This window comes from Coregonus clupeaformis, unplaced genomic scaffold (genome assembly GCF_020615455.1).
Source record: "Coregonus clupeaformis isolate EN_2021a unplaced genomic scaffold, ASM2061545v1 scaf0087, whole genome shotgun sequence".
Lineage (NCBI taxonomy): Eukaryota > Metazoa > Chordata > Actinopteri > Salmoniformes > Salmonidae > Coregonus > Coregonus clupeaformis.
The window spans coordinates 547736-565438 of NW_025533542.1; the positions used below are offsets into that span (position 1 = coordinate 547736).

The 17703-nt window shown below is 42.1% G+C and overlaps 1 protein-coding gene across 3 annotated transcripts in view; it reads right to left on the reverse strand.

Moving 5' to 3' along the window:
- Positions 1-2040: 2040 nt before the first annotated feature.
- LOC121557810 (zinc finger protein 345) overlaps positions 2041-17703 on the reverse strand; it is a 53270-nt gene continuing 37607 nt past the window's right edge. Inside the window, exons 1-3 of one of the 3 annotated variants that reach the window (XM_045213197.1) lie at positions 10032-10146; positions 5051-5221; positions 2041-4642 (exon numbers count right to left, since the gene is read on the reverse strand). In XM_045213197.1, coding sequence (XP_045069132.1) covers positions 3012-4642; positions 5051-5186 — 1767 coding nt within the window. In that variant the 5' untranslated portion in view covers positions 5187-5221; positions 10032-10146 and the 3' untranslated portion in view covers positions 2041-3011. Of the gene's footprint in view, positions 4643-5050; positions 5268-10031; positions 10147-17703 lie in introns of those variants that run through there. The other 2 variants (XM_041871280.2, XM_045213196.1) reach the window with 2 other exon arrangements.

Consider the following 17703-nt stretch of genomic DNA (forward strand, 5'->3'; position numbering starts at 1 on the left):
AAAGTAGATAATCCACTCTCCATTCATCAAAAACATTATCCAGAGTAGCCTCTTCTCTGGGCAGCTGAACGAGTAGATCAGAGACTGTGTGTAAAGTAGATAATCCTACACGAGTAGAGCAGAGACTGTGTGTAAAGTAGATAATACTGAACGAGTAGAGCAGAGACTGTGTGTAAAGTAGATAATCCTGAACGAGTAGAGCAGAGACTGTGTGTAAAGTAGATAATCCTGAACGAGTAGAGCAGAGACTGTGTGTAAAGTAGATAATCCTGAACGAGTAGAGCAGAGACTGTGTGTAAAGTAGATAATACTGAACGAGTAGAGCAGAGACTGTGTGTAAAGTAGATAATCCTGAACGAGTAGAGCAGAGACTGTGTGTAAATTAGATAATCCTGTACGAGTAGAGCAGAGACTGTGTGTAAAGTAGATAATCCACTCTCCATTCATCAAAAACATTATCCAGAGTAGCCTCTTCTCTGGGCAGCTGAACGAGTAGATCAGAGACTGTGTGTAAAGTAGATAATCCTGAACGAGTAGAGCAGAGACTGTGTGTAAAGTAGATAATCCTGCACGAGTAGAGCAGAGACTGTATGTAAAGTAGATAATCCTACACGAGTAGAGCAGAGACTGTGTGTAAAGTAGATAATCCTGAACGAGTAGAGCAGAGACTGTGTGTAAAGTAGATAATCCTACACGAGTAGAGCAGAGACTGTGTGTAAAGTAGATAATCCTGAACGAGTAGAGCAGAGACTGTGTGTAAAGTAGATAATCCTGAACGAGTAGATCAGAGACTGTGTGTAAAGTAGATAATCCTACACATGCGCAGAATGCTCTGTATATTTTATCCGGAAAATACGAGTCCCAGAAAATCCAGAACAGCAGCCACTCCATAAAATAAATGCAAATAGCTTTTATAAACTAAAACAAGAAAGCCCATTTCTATCTTCAGCTACCTGCAGGGTGATGTTATATTATTCCAACAATGAAGTGTTTAGCTTCTCTTATTCTTATGATTTATTATCACTATGATACAATACTGACTTTTCATGGATAAAGACAATCTACCAACATCATCCACCTTCAATGAAGAAGAAGATTACAGTTTGTTTGCATTTATTATTCAATTAATGGATTCTTTACAATATTTTAAACACAGGTTCCATCCAGATCATGACATAACAATACACTATATGTCAATACAAACCAGCCCTTCTACTGAGTTGAATCATGTATAAAAAATATTCACAGCTGAATTCTGTCATACTGATTCTATGGACTTTATAACTGTACTGTGTTGACTTTATAAATATTTATAACTGAATTCTTTCATACTGATTCTATGGGCTTACTTTGTATTCAATAGAATACTCCATAGGGCTCAAGGTCTAAAGTAGTGCACTACAGAGGGAATAGGGTGCCATTTGGGACACTCAGCCCAAGTATTCAGCTCAAGGCCTATATAGAATATGCTACTGTGAACTGTTTTACATTAAAAGTTTAGTAATGTATTATATGTTACTTTAAAGGGAGATTTCAAAAAGATTCGACTACATTTACATTTTAGTCATGTACATGGGCATACGTTACTTTAAAGGGACATTTCTAACAAATTCTACTACATATTCATCATCTCCAGCACCACCCCAACATCAACATATGTGAAAATGGCGCGTTTCTATATTTTGCAGTAAAAAAAATGGAGGAAGATACAATACATGGCCAAAATACAATACTGCTCGTCAAAATCATGGGCAATAATATGGAGTTGGTCCCCCCTTTGCTGCTATAACAGCCTCCACTCTTCTGGGAAGGCTTTCCACTAGAGGTTGGAACATTGCTGTGGGGACTTGCTTCCATTCAGCCACAAGAGCATTAGTGAGGTCGGGCACTGGTGTTGGGCGACTAGGCCTGGCTCGCAGTCGGCGTTCCAATTCATCCCAAAGGTGTTCGATTGGGTTGAGGTCAGGGCTCTGTGCAGTCAAGTTCTTCCACACCGATCTCGACAAACCGTTTCAGTATGGACCTCGCTTTGTGCACAGGGGCATTGTCAAGCTGAAACAGGAAAGGGCCTTCTCCAAACTGTTGCCACAAAGTTGGAAGCACAGAATCGTCTAGAGTGTCATTGCATGCTGTATGACCATCCGCAATCTGATTGAATAACTGGCCTGAATCTGTGAGCCACCTGGAGTAGTTGGAGTGCAGTCGAAGATGTAGCACGCATGCAACCAGAACACAGCCCAGATACAGATATACGGTATATCCCATGCTTTATTGAACAATATATTTCCCATTGGAGAAATGTATTTTCTGATGACGCTCTCCTACCTGACAGAAGCTCCTCCCACACTGGGAGCCTCCTGTGTGCGTTAGCCATAGAGGTGGATAGAGGGCGCACCTGGACAAAGCTTGTTTTAGCATGGGCAGCACCATTGAGGGTTTTCACCATTTTGAAGTGGTCAACTGGGTGGGACTTACTATGTGTTAAGGAAGGATCGCATAATTCCATCCAGGTCAACAGGAGGGGGTCAACCAATGAATTACACCCTGCGCTAACATTCCATAACTGCAGGTAGCAGTAAAACACCAGCCTTGACTTTGTACCTGTTCAGAATATACACACTACAGCACATTAGGTGGTGCTATCTTGTTCAGAATATTATAACGTGTATATTAGAATCATGTATAAAATGTGTAGTATGAATGTGTGAATGTGTAGTTTAATGTGTTTCTTGTATATTAATGTTTATATGAATGTGTAGTTGAATGTGTTCATTGCATTTTGATGTGTATTGTGGTGCTATCCAGGGTTTAGGCACACACTCCAGCACATTAGGTGGTGGTATTCAAGTTGAGTTCATTTGTGAAGTTCCAATACACTCATAGAAGTAAAAGAAGATGAAGCTAGCCCTCAACGGTGCTGCCCATGACCATGCTGTCACAGAATACGCCATTGCAAGGATAGGTGTGAATTTCCATACCTATAGAGTTAGCTATGTATCCTCACTTCACCTTTATTTCACGTCACTCTCCTCTCCCTCAACTTCTTCCTCTTTTCCCTCCTCCTCCTCCTCATCCTCCTCCTCCTCTTCCTTGACAATCACATTGAACGCACAGGCAGACTTCTCTCCAATGTGTATTCTCTCATGTCTTTTAAGACTTCTTAGCTGAGTGAATCCACCCCCACACTGAGAGCAGTGGTAAAGCTTCTCCCCTGTATGTATTCTCTGATGTTTCTTAAGGTTTCCTGGCTGACTGAAACGCTTCCCACAAAGAGAGCAGTGGTAAGGCTTCTCCCCTGTATGTATTCTCTGATGTTTCTTAAGGTTTCCTGGCTGACTGAAACTCTTCCCACAAAGAGAGCAGTGGTAAGGCTTCTCCCCTGTATGTATTCTCTGATGTTCCTTAAGGCTTCCTGAATAATTGAAGCTCTTCTCACATTGGGTGCAATGATAAGGCTTCTTTCCACTATGTACTTTGTCATGTCTCTTAAGGTTTACCTTCTCACTGAAACCCCTCCCACATTTGGAGCAGTGGTAAGGCTTCTCTCCAGTGTGTACTCTTTCATGATTCTTTAGATTACTTGAGGAACGGAAATTCTTCCCACATTCATGGCAGGGGTAACGACCACGCCCAGGTAGTCTTGATGTATCTGGGTCAACTACACTACTATTGTCCTCCTCTTCCTCAACTTCTCTCTTTACCTCCTCTTTGACTTCCCTCTCACCCTCCTCCTCTTTGACAATCACATTTAAAGCACAGACAGGGTTCCCTCCAATGTGTATTCTCTGATGACTTTTAAGACGTCTTAGCTGAGTGAATCCCTCGCCACACTGAGAGCAGTGGTAAGGCTTCTCTCCACTGTGTACTCTTTGATGATTCTTTAGATTACTTGAGGAATGGAAACTATTCCCACATTGATGGCAGGGGTAACGACCATGGCCAGGTAGTCTTGATTTATCTGGGTCAACTACATGACTATTGTCCTCCTCTTCCTCAACTTCTCTCTTTTCCTCCTCTTTGATGTCCCTCTCACCCTCCTCCTCTTTGACAATCACATTTAAAGCACAGACAGGGTTCCCTCCAATGTGTATTCTCTGATGACTTTTAAGACGTCTTAGCTGAGTGAATCCCTCGCCACACTGAGAGCAGTTGTAAGGCTTCTCACCACTGTGTGATCTCTGATGATTCTTTAGGTCTCCTGCAAAACGAAAATTCTTTCCACACTGTTGGCAGTGGTAAGGTTTCTCCCCTGTATGAATTCTCTGATGTTTCTTAAGACTTCCTGGCTGACTGAAACGCATGCTACAAAGAGAGCAGTGGTAAGGTTTCTCTCCTGTATGTATTCTTTGGTGTTCCTTAAGGCTTCCAGAATGATTAAAACTCTTCCCACATTGGGTGCAGTGGTAAGGCTTCTCTCCACTGTGTACTCGCTCGTGTCTCTTAAGATTTACTTTCTCACTGAAACTCTTCCCACATGTGGAGCAGTGGAAAGGTTTCTCTCCAGTGTGTACTCTTTGATGATTCCTTAGAATAGTTGAGGAACTGAAACTCTTCTCACATTGAGGGCAGAAGTAACTCCCACGTCCAGATAGTCTTGATGCTGTGGAACTGGGCTTGTTGACTGAGTCTGGGATGGGGCTCTCTTTTGTAAGAATATGAACAGATATATAGGGTAAGAAACAGACTTAGAGGAACAAAAAGCTTTTAGCTTAACAACAATGCAGGATTCAACATTAATTTGGATTAACAGAGTATTGAAATAAATACTTTGCAAGGGGCTTGTTGCATTGCATCACAGATATTGTCAAATTACAATGCATTGCGCAATGGTTGGTAGCCATTTTTGTCTTGGCACTCGCCTCACAACTTTCCTAAATATTCTGAAATAACATTTTATTTTTGAGAAAGATAAGCTTGAAATTGGCATGGCCTAATTGACTCAACAACCAAAAACATATCTAAGTTTACATTTCTTAATGAACCAGAAAATCAATAGTTATTTTGGGCTGTTTACCTCTCTGAACCAAAGAGGATGTTAGCCTGAATTTACCTGAGTCAACTGAGTCCCTGTCCTCCTTTCCCTCTTCCTCCTCCCCCTCATCGATTTCTCTCTCCTCCTCCTCCTCTTTGACAATCACATTGAAGTCCACTGTTTGACTGCAGTCCCCCAGCTTCACTGTCAGCATCTCTGGACCCCGCTGTGAGCTCCTCTGGGCTGGAACTTCACAGACAGAACCTGGTTCAGACATGGTAGGCTAGAGGTGGATCTAAAAGAGGAGACCCAAAGAGTTCTGGGTGATTTTCACAAACCTAGATCGTGGTATAGCTCCAGAAAATACAACAAAAATGTATCTAAGCTAGCTAACCACATCCCGTCCAGCAGAAACCCCTTTTCCCTAAAAAAAATATAAGCTTGACGGCAACAGCCATTCAGATTAGGCTATAAGTAAAAAAAAAAAAAACGTCTGTTGAGCACAAGCATATTCATTTTATATTCATATTATTAATATCTGATTCACTCAGTGATTGAAATTACGACCCCATCCTCAGTAGCCTATTTCTACATTTGCCTACAGGCTATTAGGCAACACAAGCATTTTCTTGTGTTAGAATTAGGGGCAATTCCAAGGTAACAGAGTGATGCCGATACACAGAATTATCACTGTAAAAAAAAATATTCCACAAAGTTTGCTGACAGCAAACAGCACAAACCGTCATTTACTGTTATTCAAGTAAATGTGTTTTTGTATCATTTAAAAAGTAGTTTTATTTTTAATTTGTTTTGTATTTTACCCCCTTTTCTCCCCAATTTCGTGATATTCAATTACGATCTTGTCTCATCTGCAACTCCCCAACCGGCTCGGAAGAGGCAAAGGTCAAGTCATGCATCCTCCGAAACATGACCCTCCAAACCGCGCTTCTTAACACCCACCCGCTTAACCCGGAAGCCAGCTGCACCAATGTGTCGGAGGAAACATTGCTCAACTGACGACCGAAGTCAGCCTGCAGACGCCCGGCCCGCCACAAGGAGTGCGATGAGCCAAGTAAAGCTCCCCAGGCCAAACCGTCCCCTAACCCGGAAGATGCTGGACCAATTGTGCGCCGCCCTATGGGACTCCCGGTCACGGCCGGTTGTGACACAGCCTGGGATTGAACCCGGGTCTGTAGTGACGCCTCAAGCACTGCGATGCAGTGCCTTAGACCGCAGTGCCACTTGGGAGGCCTCTAGTTTAGAATTGTTTGGTTTAATTCCATCCATTCGTATGAAGTGTAAGAACAATAGAATGTTGAACAATGTCCATCCACTAGGAGCAGTGGTATAGTGTTGAGAGTCTTGATCGTCAACACACCAAAACAAGAGCAACAGTATGGTGTCTTTAATAGTCAATGCATTCAGAAAGTTTTCAGACCCCTTGACATTTTCCACATTTTGTAGCGTTACAGCCTCGATTTTCCCCTTATCAATCTATACACAATACTCCAAAATGACAAAGCAAAAACAGGTTTTTATAAATGTTTGCACATTTATTTATTTTTAAAAACGGAAAAATAACATTTACATAAGTATTCAGACCCTTTACTCAGTACTTTGTTGAAGCACCTTTGGCAGCGATTACAGCCTCGATTGTTCTTGGGTATGACGCTACAAGCTTGGCACCTGTATTTGGGGAGTGTCTCCTATTCTTCTCTGCAGATCCTCTCAAGCGCTGTCAGGTTGGATGGGGAGCATCACTGCACAGCTATTTTTAGGTCTCTCCAGAAATGTTAGATCGGGTTCAAGTCCGGGCTCTGGCTGGGCCAATCAAGGACATTCAGAGACTTGTCACGATGCCACTCCTGCGTTGTCTTGGCTGTGTGCTTAGGGTCGTTGTCCTGTTGGAAGGTGAACCTTCACCCCAGTCTGAGGTCTTGAGCGCTCTGGAGCAGGTTTTCATCAAGGATCTCTCTGTACTTTGCTCCGTTCATCTTTGCCTCGATCCTGACTAGTCTCCCAGTCCCTGCCACTGAAAAACATCCCCACAGGAAGATGCTGCCACCACCATGCTTCACCGTAGGGATGGTGCAAGGTTTCCTCCAGACACTTGGCATTCGGGCCAAAGTGTTCAATCTTGGTTTCATCAGACCAGAGAATCTTGTTTCTCATGATCTGAGTCCTTTAGGTGCCTTTTGGAAACTCCAAGTGGGCTGTAATGTGCCTTTTACTGAGGAGTGGCATCCGTCTGGCCACTCTACCATAAAGGCCTGATTGGTGGACTGCTGGAGAGGTGGTTGTCCTTCTGGAAGGTTCTCCCATCTCCACAGAGGAACTCTGGAGCTCTGTCAGAGTGACCATCGGGTTCTTGGTCACCTCCCTGACCAAGGCCCTTCTCCCCTGATTGCTCAGTTTGGCCGGGCAGTCAGCTCTAGGAAGAGTCTTGGTGGTTTCAAACTTCTTCCATTTAAGAATGATGGAGGCCACTGTGTTCTTGGGGACCTTCAATGCTGCAGACATTTTATGGTACCTTTCCCCAAATATGTGCCTTGACACAATCCTGTCTCGGCGCTCCACAGACAATTCCTTTGACATCATGGCTTGGTTTTTGCTCTGACATGTACTGTCAACTGTGGGACATTATATAGACAGGTGTGTGCCTTTCCAAATCATGTCCAATCAATCAAATTTAACACAAGTGGACTCCAATGTAGTTGTAGAAACATCTCAAGGATAATCAATGGAAACAGGATACACCTGGGCTCAATACCGAGTCTCAAAGCAAAGGGTCTGAATACTTGTGTAAATAAGGTATTTCTGATTTTTACTTAGAATAAATTTGCAAACATTTCGAAAAACCGGTATTCGCTTTGTCATTATGGGGTATTATGTGTAGATTGATGAGGATTTTTATTTATTTAATCAATTTTAGAATAAGGCTGTAACGTAACAAAATGTGGAAAAGGGGAAGGGGTCTGAATACTTTCCGAATTCAGTGTATACAATCAATAACCAATACCAAAACACAAGTTGGTGAAACATTAAAACAGTCATTCAACCATAACCTTGTAGATAATCAACCTTTGATTGTCAGATAAACTGGAATTGAGTCACAAAATAAAACTGGAATTGAGTCGCAAACTTAATGATGGTGTTGGAGTTGTGGGAGTACAGGAGGGGACTAAGCACGGATCCCTGAGGGGACCCCATGTTGCGTTTCAGCGTTGCGGATGAGTTGTTGCCTACCCTCACCACCTGGGGGCGGCCCGTTAGGAAGTCCAGGATCCAGTTGCAGAGAGAGGTGTTTAATCCCAGGGCCCTTAGCTTGGTGATGAGCTTGGAGGGCACTATGGTGTTGAACGCTGAGCTGTAGTCAACGAACAGCATTCTCACGTGTTCCTTTTGTCCAGGTGGGAAAGGGCAGAGTGGAGTGCAATAGAGATTGGGTTGTTTGTGGAACTGTTGGGGCGGTATGGGAATTGGAGTGTGTCCAGGGTGTCTGGGGTGATGGTGTTGATGTGAGCCTTGACCAGCCTAGAGATGTGAGTCCTACGTGGTGATAGTCATTTAGACAGGTTACCTTTTCGTTCTTGTGCACAAGGACTATGGTGGTCTGCTTGAAACATATAGGTATTACAGACTGGGTCAGGGAGCTGTTGAAAATGTCAGTGAAGACACTTGCCAGCTGGTCAGCGCATGCTCTGAGTACATGTCCTGGTAATCCGTCTGGCCCTGCAGCCTTGTGAATGTTAACCTATTTAAAGGTCGTCTGGTAGGCTCGCGTCACTGGGCAGCTCGCAGCTGGGTTTCCCTTTGTAATCTGTGATAGTTTGCAAGCCCTGCCATATCTGACGAGCGTCAGAGCCGGTGTAGTAGGATTCAATCTTAGTCCTGTATTGACGCTTTACCTGTTTGATGGTTCGTCTGAGGGTATAGTGGGATTTCTTATAAGCGTCCGGATTAGTGTCCCGCTCCTTGAAAGCGGCAGCTCTAGCCTTTAGCTCAGTGCAAATGTTGCCTGTAATCCATGGCTTCTGGTTGGGATATGTATGTATGGTCACTGTGGGGACGACGTCATCGATGCACTTATTAATGAAGGCCGAACCTGAGTTGGTAAACTCTTCAATTCCATCGGATGAATCCCGGAACATATTCCAGTCTGTGCTAGAAAAACAGTCCTGTAGTTTAGCATCTGTTTCATCCGACCACTTCCGTATTGAGCGTGTCATCGTTACTTCCTGTTTGAGTTTTGCTTGTAAACAGGAATCAGGAGTATAGAGTAAAACGGATATAAGTTTTCCTGCATTAATATCACCGACCACTAGGTGCGCCGCTTCTGGATGAGCATTTTCTTGTTTGCTTATGGCCCTATAAAGCTAGGTGAGTCATCATTAAGGGTTTCCAAAGTAACGCTGCGTTTGCCTTACAGCATTGCGTTGCATAGGCAGTGCATTTGCTGAATTGATCGAAGGTATGCATTAAAGTGTATACGTGGAAGGCTTGACATAAATGGTAACTGAAGGTAGAACTTTTGTTGCACACATCCAGATGATGCTGCGTACCATTTTGCGCAATTTCACTGTAGGCGTGTTCGAGGCGTTGGGATTAGCTGTTTGCATAAACCGGTAGCCGGGTAGTTTAGCAACTGTTAGTCCAGCTAATTTTGCTAGCGATCTAACGTTACCTAGAAAACTAACGTTAAACCAAATATTTTATATAAACTAACCTATCTGTTGCTAAACAATGAGCAGCCGGTTAGCTAGCTAGCTAATTCCTCGCTACAGTCATTTTACTCACGATGACACGACAGCTGGCTAACTATTAAATAAAAGTCACACTTCAACCGTGATCCTGAAATGAAGTTAGCATGTTAGCTAGCTAACTACACAAACGGGTTGGACAGGAAATGTGTAGTTAGCTTGCTAACTGGCTAACAGCTAGCTAAAATAACAACAAAGCCAGGCCTCGGCAACCACTGCCGTTTCATCATGGAATGCGTTGGTTTACAGACCGTGTTACAAGCATCATTTTAAAATGTTAGAAATTAGCAATAGGTTACCTGAAACTGATTTCCTGTATCTAATTGTTTGGCTGAAAATAATTTGAGGAAATTGTGAGATCTGGTAGAGGAAGCAGAAAAATGTCTCCAGTTTCCGAGTGCGTTTGGTCTGGATTATGAGATGCTGCAGGAAGTGTTCGTGAGCGTCATATCAGCTTAGTCACTGTGCATGTTTTGCTGGCCTCTCTGACAGAAAGAAGTCAGGCAAAACAAATGCAAATAGATTTTTCAACCAACACAAGACCGCTATCAATACAGTCTATTTCTATCTGCAGTGTGATGTTATATTATTCCAACAGTGCAGCGTTGGAGTAACCGAAGTTGTGGTTAAAGCGACTATGAAAATTCGATGTGCCCTTGAGCAAGGCACTTAACCCTAATTGCTCCTGTAAGTCGCTCTGGATAAGAGCGTCTGCTAAATGACCTATTATTTATTATTATTTATAACATCTGTTATCCTTATCAATTATTATCATGATGTTACTATACGACTTGTCATCGATGAAGACAATCTACCAACATAATACACTTTCAATGAAGAAGAGGCGTTACACAGATCGTTTGAACTGTTTTTATTTATAATTCAGTTGAAGGATAGTTGATAATATTTGACATAGTTTACAAGCAGATCATGCCATAACAATACACTCATATTGTGTGTATTTGGCTCCCGAGTGGCGCAGCCGTCTATGGCATTGCATCTCAGTGCTAGACGCGTCACTACAGACCCTGGTTCGATTCCAGGCTGTATCACAATCCGGCCGTGATTGGGAGTCCCATAAGGCGGTGCACAATTGGCCCAGCGTCGTCCGGGTTTGGCCGGGGTAGGCCCTCATTGTAAATACGAATTTGTTCTTAACTGACTTGCCTCATTAAATAAATATTCTTAACTTTGGATTTCAATTAGAGGTCTTCACGGTCCAGGTGAACCGAATATACCCGAGACCCAGGCCCGTTCGGGTCTGAAATTCTAACTTGTCCCTCGTTTCAGGGTGGGTTTGATTGTCATCGGATCTCAGGTCTATGTAACTACAGCTGATGGACCCGAATGGACCCGACCACGGCTCTGCATAGCCTATAGCATATCTAATATGGTGAAATGATTGACTTATAGAAGGCCTAGCCAACATACACTGAACAAAAATGTAAAAGCAACGTGTAAAGTGTTGGTCCCATGTTTCATGAGCTGAAATAAAAGATCCCATAAATGTTCCATACGCACAATTTTTTTTTTTTCCCCTTCAGATTTTGTGCACAAATTTGTTTACATCCCTGTTAGTGAGTATTTCTCCTTTGCCAAAATAATCCATCCACCTGACAGGTGTGGCATATCAAGAAGCTGACTAAACAGCATTATCATTACACAGGAGCACCTTGTGCGTATGGAACATTTCTTGGGTCTTTTATTTCAGGTCATGAAATATGGGACTAACACTGTTGTGTTTATATTTTTGTTCAGTGTATGTTGGCTAGGCCTTCTATAAATCCATTTTTAGAATAAGGCTGTAATGTGGAAAAAGTCAAGGGGTCTGAATACTTTCTGAATGCACTGTAACTACTTCTGGACATACTGTATTCTGGACATAGCTCATCCTATATAACTACTGCTGTTCATACTGTATTCTGGACATAGCTCATCCTATATAACTACTGCTGTTCATACTGTATTCTGGACATAGCTCATCCTATATAACTACTGCTGTACATACTGTATTCTGGACATAGCTCATCCTATATAACTACTGCTGTACATACTGTATTCTGGACATAGCTCATCCTATATAACTACTGCTGTTCATACTGTATTCTGGACATAGCTCATCCTATATAACTACTGCTGTTCATACTGTATTCTGGACATAGCTCATCCTATATAACTACTGCTGTTCATACTGTATTCTGGACATAGCTCATCCTATATAACTACTGCTGTTCATACTGTATTCTGGACATAGCTCATCCTATATAACTACTGCTGTTCATACTGTATTCTGGACATAGCTCATCCTATATAACTACTGCTGTTCATACTGTATTCTGGACATAGCTCATCCTATATAACTACTGCTGTTCATACTGTATTCTGGACATAGCTCATCCTATATAACTACTGCTGTTCATACTGTATTCTGGACATAGCTCATCCTATATAACTACTGCTGTTCATACTGTATTCTGGACATAGCTCATCCTATATAACTACTGCTGTACATACTGTATTCTGGACATAGCTCATCCTATATAACTACTGCTGTTCATACTGTATTCTGGACATAGCTCATCTTATATAACTACTGCTGTACATTCCTTCTCCTACTTATATATTGTCCACAACCCGTATTTAAATCCTGGACTCTGACAGCTCATTCTGATATTTCTTTAATTTCTTATTTCTTATTTTTTCTTCTTATTTAGGTTAAATATATTTTTGTTGTCTTTTCTGGAGCTTTCCGACGATCTCGGTTTGTGAAAATCCCCCTGAACTCTTTGGGCATCCTCTTTTAGATCCACCTTTAGCTTACCATGTCTGAACCGGGTTCTGGTAGTGATGTTCTATCCCAGAGAAGCTCACAGCGGGGTCCAGAGATGGTGTCAGTGAAGCTGGAAGACTGCAGTCAAACACTGGAACTCAATGTGATTGTCAAGGAGCTGGAGGAGGAGGAGGAGAAGGAGGAGGAGAGAGAAATCAAGGAGGAGGAAGAGGAGGACCATGAAAACAGTGACTCAGGTCATTCAGGCTGTCTTTTCTCACTTGTACCGGCACTAAAAACAACAACAACAACAAAACAACATCAATACATCAAAAAGTAGAAAAAACATATATGATAACTAATTTACTGGGGGAAAATGTACTTACTGTGACTGATATGGTTGTGAACTTGTCTCACCTACAGTGCCTTCAGAAAGTATTCATACCCCTTGACTTATTCCACATTTTGTTGTTACAGCCTGAATTAAAATGGATTCATTTTTTTCTCTCGCCCATCTACACACAATACCTCATAATGACAGTGAAAACATGTTTTTGAAATGTGAGTGATTTTAGTGAAAATGAAATACAGAAATATCTCATTTACATAAGTATTCACACCCTTGAGTCATTACTTTGTAGAAGCACCTTCTTCCTTGCAGCTTTTTTCAAGCTCTGTTAAGTTAGATGTGGAACAGCCATCGTCAAGTCTTTCCACAGATTTTCAATGGGATTAAAGTCTGGGCTTTTGCTGGGCCACTCAAGGACTTTCACATTCTTGTTCTAAAGGCATTCCAGCGTGGCTTTGGCTGTTTGCTTTGTCCTCGTCCTGTTGGAAAGTAAATCTCCACCCCAGTCTACAGCCGTTTGCACTCTGAAGCAGGTTCTCATCAAGAATTTGCCTTTATTTGGCTGAGGGCTTTTCCAGACAAAAATAATAATTGGTCGACTGAGAGTCGTCTGTTCTTTCGACCAATCGATTGGTTGAAATGTTCAAATGTGTATTTTTCCATGTATAAAAACACCCTACAGTGCCTTGCAAAAGTATTCATCCTCCTTGCCGTTTTTCCTATTTTGTTGCATTACAACCTGTAATTTAAATGGGTTTTTATTTGGATTTCATGTAATGGACATACACAAAATAGTCCAAATTGGTGAAGTGAAATGAAAAAAATAACTTGTTAAAAAAAATTCTAAGAAATCAATCACAGAAAAGTGGTGTGTGCATATGTATTCACCCCCTTTGCTATGAAGCCCCTAAATAAGATATGGTGCAACCAATTACCATCAGAAGTCACATAATTAGTTAAATAAAGTCCACCTGTGTGCAATCTAAGTGTCACATGATCTGTCACATGATCTCAGTATACAGCTGTGGAAAAAATTAAGAGGCCACTGCAAATTGTTCTTAAATCAGCATCTCTACATGTATGACAGCCATTCCATTCCAGTGTCTGTTGAATTCCAACACAGGCACTCCTCATTCTACTGAATTAGGTGCTGATTAGGTGATCACCTGAACCAAATCTTATTTAATGAGGAAAAGTATAAAACCCTGTCATGGTTAGCCCAATCTCCAGACCTGAACCCCATTGAAAACTTCTGGAATGTGATCAAGAGGAAGATGGATGGTCACAAGCCATCAAACAAAGCCGAGCTGCTTGAATTTCTGCGCCAGGAGTGGCATAAAGTCTCCCAACATCATTGTGAAAGACTGGTGGAGAGCATGCCAAGACGCATGAAAGCTGTGATTGAAAATCAGGGTTATTCCACCAAATATTGATTTCTGAACTCTTCCTAAGTTAAAACATTAGTATTGTGTTGTTTAAAAATGAACATGAACTTATTTTCTTTGCATTATTCGAGGTCTGACAACACTGCATCTTTTTTTGTTATTTTGACCAGTTGTCATTTTCTGCAAATAAATGCTCTAAATGACAATATTTATATTTGGAATTTGGAGAAATGTTGTCAGTAGTTTATAGAATAAAACAAAAGTGTTATTTTTACCCAAACACATACCTTTAAATAGTAAAAACCAGAGAAACTGATAATTTTGCAGTGGTCTCTTAATTTTTTTCCAGAGCTGTATATACACCTGTTCTGAAAGGCCCCAGAGTCTGCAACACCACTAAGCAAGGGGCACCACCAAGCAAGCGGCACCATGAAAACCAAGGAGCTCTCCAAACAGGTCAGGGACAAAGTTCTGGAGAAGTACAGATCAGGGTTGGGTTATAAAAAATATCTGAAACTTTGAACATCCCACAGAGCACCATTAAATCCATTATTAAAAAATGGAAAGAATATGGCACCACAACAAACCTGCCAAGAGAGGTCCGCCCACCAAAACTCACAGACCAGGCAAGGAGGGCATTAATCAGAGAGGCAACAAAGAAACCAAAGATAACCCTGAAGGAGCTGCAAAGCGGAGATTGGAGTATCTGTCCATAGGACCACTTTAAGCCGTACACTCCACAGAGCTGGGCTTTACGGAAGAGTGGCCAGAAAAAAGCCATTGCTTAAAGAAAAAAAAAAAAGCAAATGCGTTTGGTGTTCGCCAAAAGGCCATGTGGGAGACTCCCCAAACATATGGAAGAAGGTACTCTGGTCAGATGAAACTAATCAAGGTCCATTGACTTAGTTGTGGAAACTACTGGAGATCAAGAAAAAGGAGGGTATAGGAGCGAGCGTTGCCTGAGTATTATGGTGCTGTTAGGTTACAATACTATCTTTTTTTCTGACCAATTGGAACAGTGTAAACAACACTAAATACAATTTAAAAAATATATATCAAGCCTTTATTACAGCAAAGAATAAAAACAGTTGCATGTATTTGTGAATTGCGGTTTATTTATTGTTTAGGCTAATTATCCAAAGCTCCTGTCATGGAAATTACCACCTGAAGTCAATCTTAAATGAATCATTCTTTATTAACAGCAAGCTGGAGAGGTCACAGTCAAACTTAGATGCATAAAGTACCGGTCTGAAGTGAGCTCCGTCGGGGATCCCGTTAGATCTCTTATATACTCCTTACATAGACAAGCTACATAGGCATGGTTCATAGGTTGGTTCCTGCAGGTGTCTGGCTCCATCTCCTATCTTAACTTATATAACATATTCCGGGTGCCAGATGGTCCTAAAGGAGGAGGTCATGCCAGATGCCCAAGATGTCTTCCCCCCCTCATATTTATTTTATTTCACCTTTATTTAACCAGGTAAGCCAGTTGAGAACAAGTTCTCAGTTACAACTGCGACCTGGCCAAGACAAAGCAAAGCAGTGCGATAAAAACAACAAACACGGAGTTACATATGGAATAAACAAAACGTACAGTCAATAACACAATAGAAAATCTATATACAGTGTGTGCAAATGTAGTAAGTTATGGAGGTAAGGCATTAAATAGGCCATAGTGTAAAATAATTACAATTTAGTATTAACACTGGAGTGATAGATGTGCAGAAGATGATGTGCAAATAGAGATACTGGGGTGCAAATGAGCAAAATAAATAACAATGTAAATAACAATATGGGGATGAGGTAGTTGGGTGGGCTAATTACAGATGGGCTGTGTACAGGTGCAGTGATCGGTAAGCTGCTCTGACAACTGATGCTTAAAGATAGTGAGGGAGATAAGTGTCTCCAGCTTCAGAGATTTTTATAGTTCGTTCCAGTGATTTGCAGCAGAGAACTGGAAGGAATGGCGGCCAAAGGAGGTGTTGGCTTTGGGGATGACCAGTGAGATATACCTGCTGGAACGCATACTACGGGTGGGTGTTGCTATGGTGACCAATGAGCTAAGATAAGGCGGGGATTTGCCTAGAAGAGATTTATAGATGACCTGGAGCCAGTGGGTTTGACGACGAATATGTAGTGAGGGCCAGCCAACGAGAGCGTACAGGTCACAATGGTGGGTAGTATATGGGGCTTTAGTGACAAAACGCATGGCACTGTGATAGACTACATCCAATTTGCTGAGTAGAGTGTTTGAGGCTATTTTGTAAATGACATTGCCGAAGTCAAGGATCGGTAGGATAGTCAGTTCTACGAGGGCATGTTTAGCAGCATGAGTGAAGGAGGCTTTGTTGCGAAATAGGAAGCTGATTCTAGATTTAACTTTGGATTGGAGATGCTTAATGTGAGTCTTGAAGGAGAGCTTACGGTCTAACCAGACACCTAGGTATTTGTAGTTGTCTACATATTCTAAGTCAGACCCGCCGAGAGTAGTGATTCTAGTCGGGCAGGCGGGTGCAAGCAGCGTTCGATTGAAGAGCATGCATTTAGTTTTACTAGCGTTTAAGAGCAGTTGGAGGCCACGGAAGGAGTGTTGTATGGCATTGAAGCTCGTTTGGAGGTTTGTTAACACAGTGTCCAATGAAGGGCCAGATGTATACAAAATGGTGTCGTCTGCATAGAGGTGGATCTGAGAGTCACCAGCAGCAAGAGCGACATCATTGATATACACAGAGAATAGAGTCGGCCCGAGAATTGAACCCTGTGGCACCCCCGTAGAGACTGCCAGAGGTCCAGACAACAGGCTCTCCAATTTGACACATTGAACTCTATCTGAGAAGTAGTTGGTGAACCAGGCGAGGCAGTCATTTGAGAAACCAAGGCTATTTAGTCTGCCAATAAGAATGCGGTGATTGACAGAGTCAAAAGCCTTGGCCAGGTCGATAAAGACGGCTGCACAGTACTATCTTTTATCGATCGTGGTTATTATATCGTTTAGGACCTTGAGCGTGGCTGAGGTGCACCCATGACCAGCTTGGAAAGCTTATTGAAATTATCGATTATTGTAGATTTATCGGTGGTGACAGTGTTTCCTAGCCTCAGTGCAGTGGGTAGCTGGGAGGAGGTGCTCTTATTCTCCATGGACTTTTGAGTTTTTGAATTTCTGTTTGAAAAAGCTAGCCTTTGCTTTTCTAACTGATTGTGTATATTCATTCCTGACTTCCCTGAAAAGTTGCATATCGCGGGGGCTGTTCGATGCTAATGCAGTACGCCACAGGATGTTTTTGTGCTGGTCAAGGGCAGTCAAGTCTGGAAAGCACTTTTGAAGAACATCCATGCATCCTCTACTGACGGAATGAGGTCAATATCCATCCAGGATACCCGGGCCAGGTCAATTAGAAAGGCCTGCTCGCTAAAGTGTTTTAGGGAGCGTTTGACAGTGATGAGGGGTGGTCGTTTGACCGCGGACC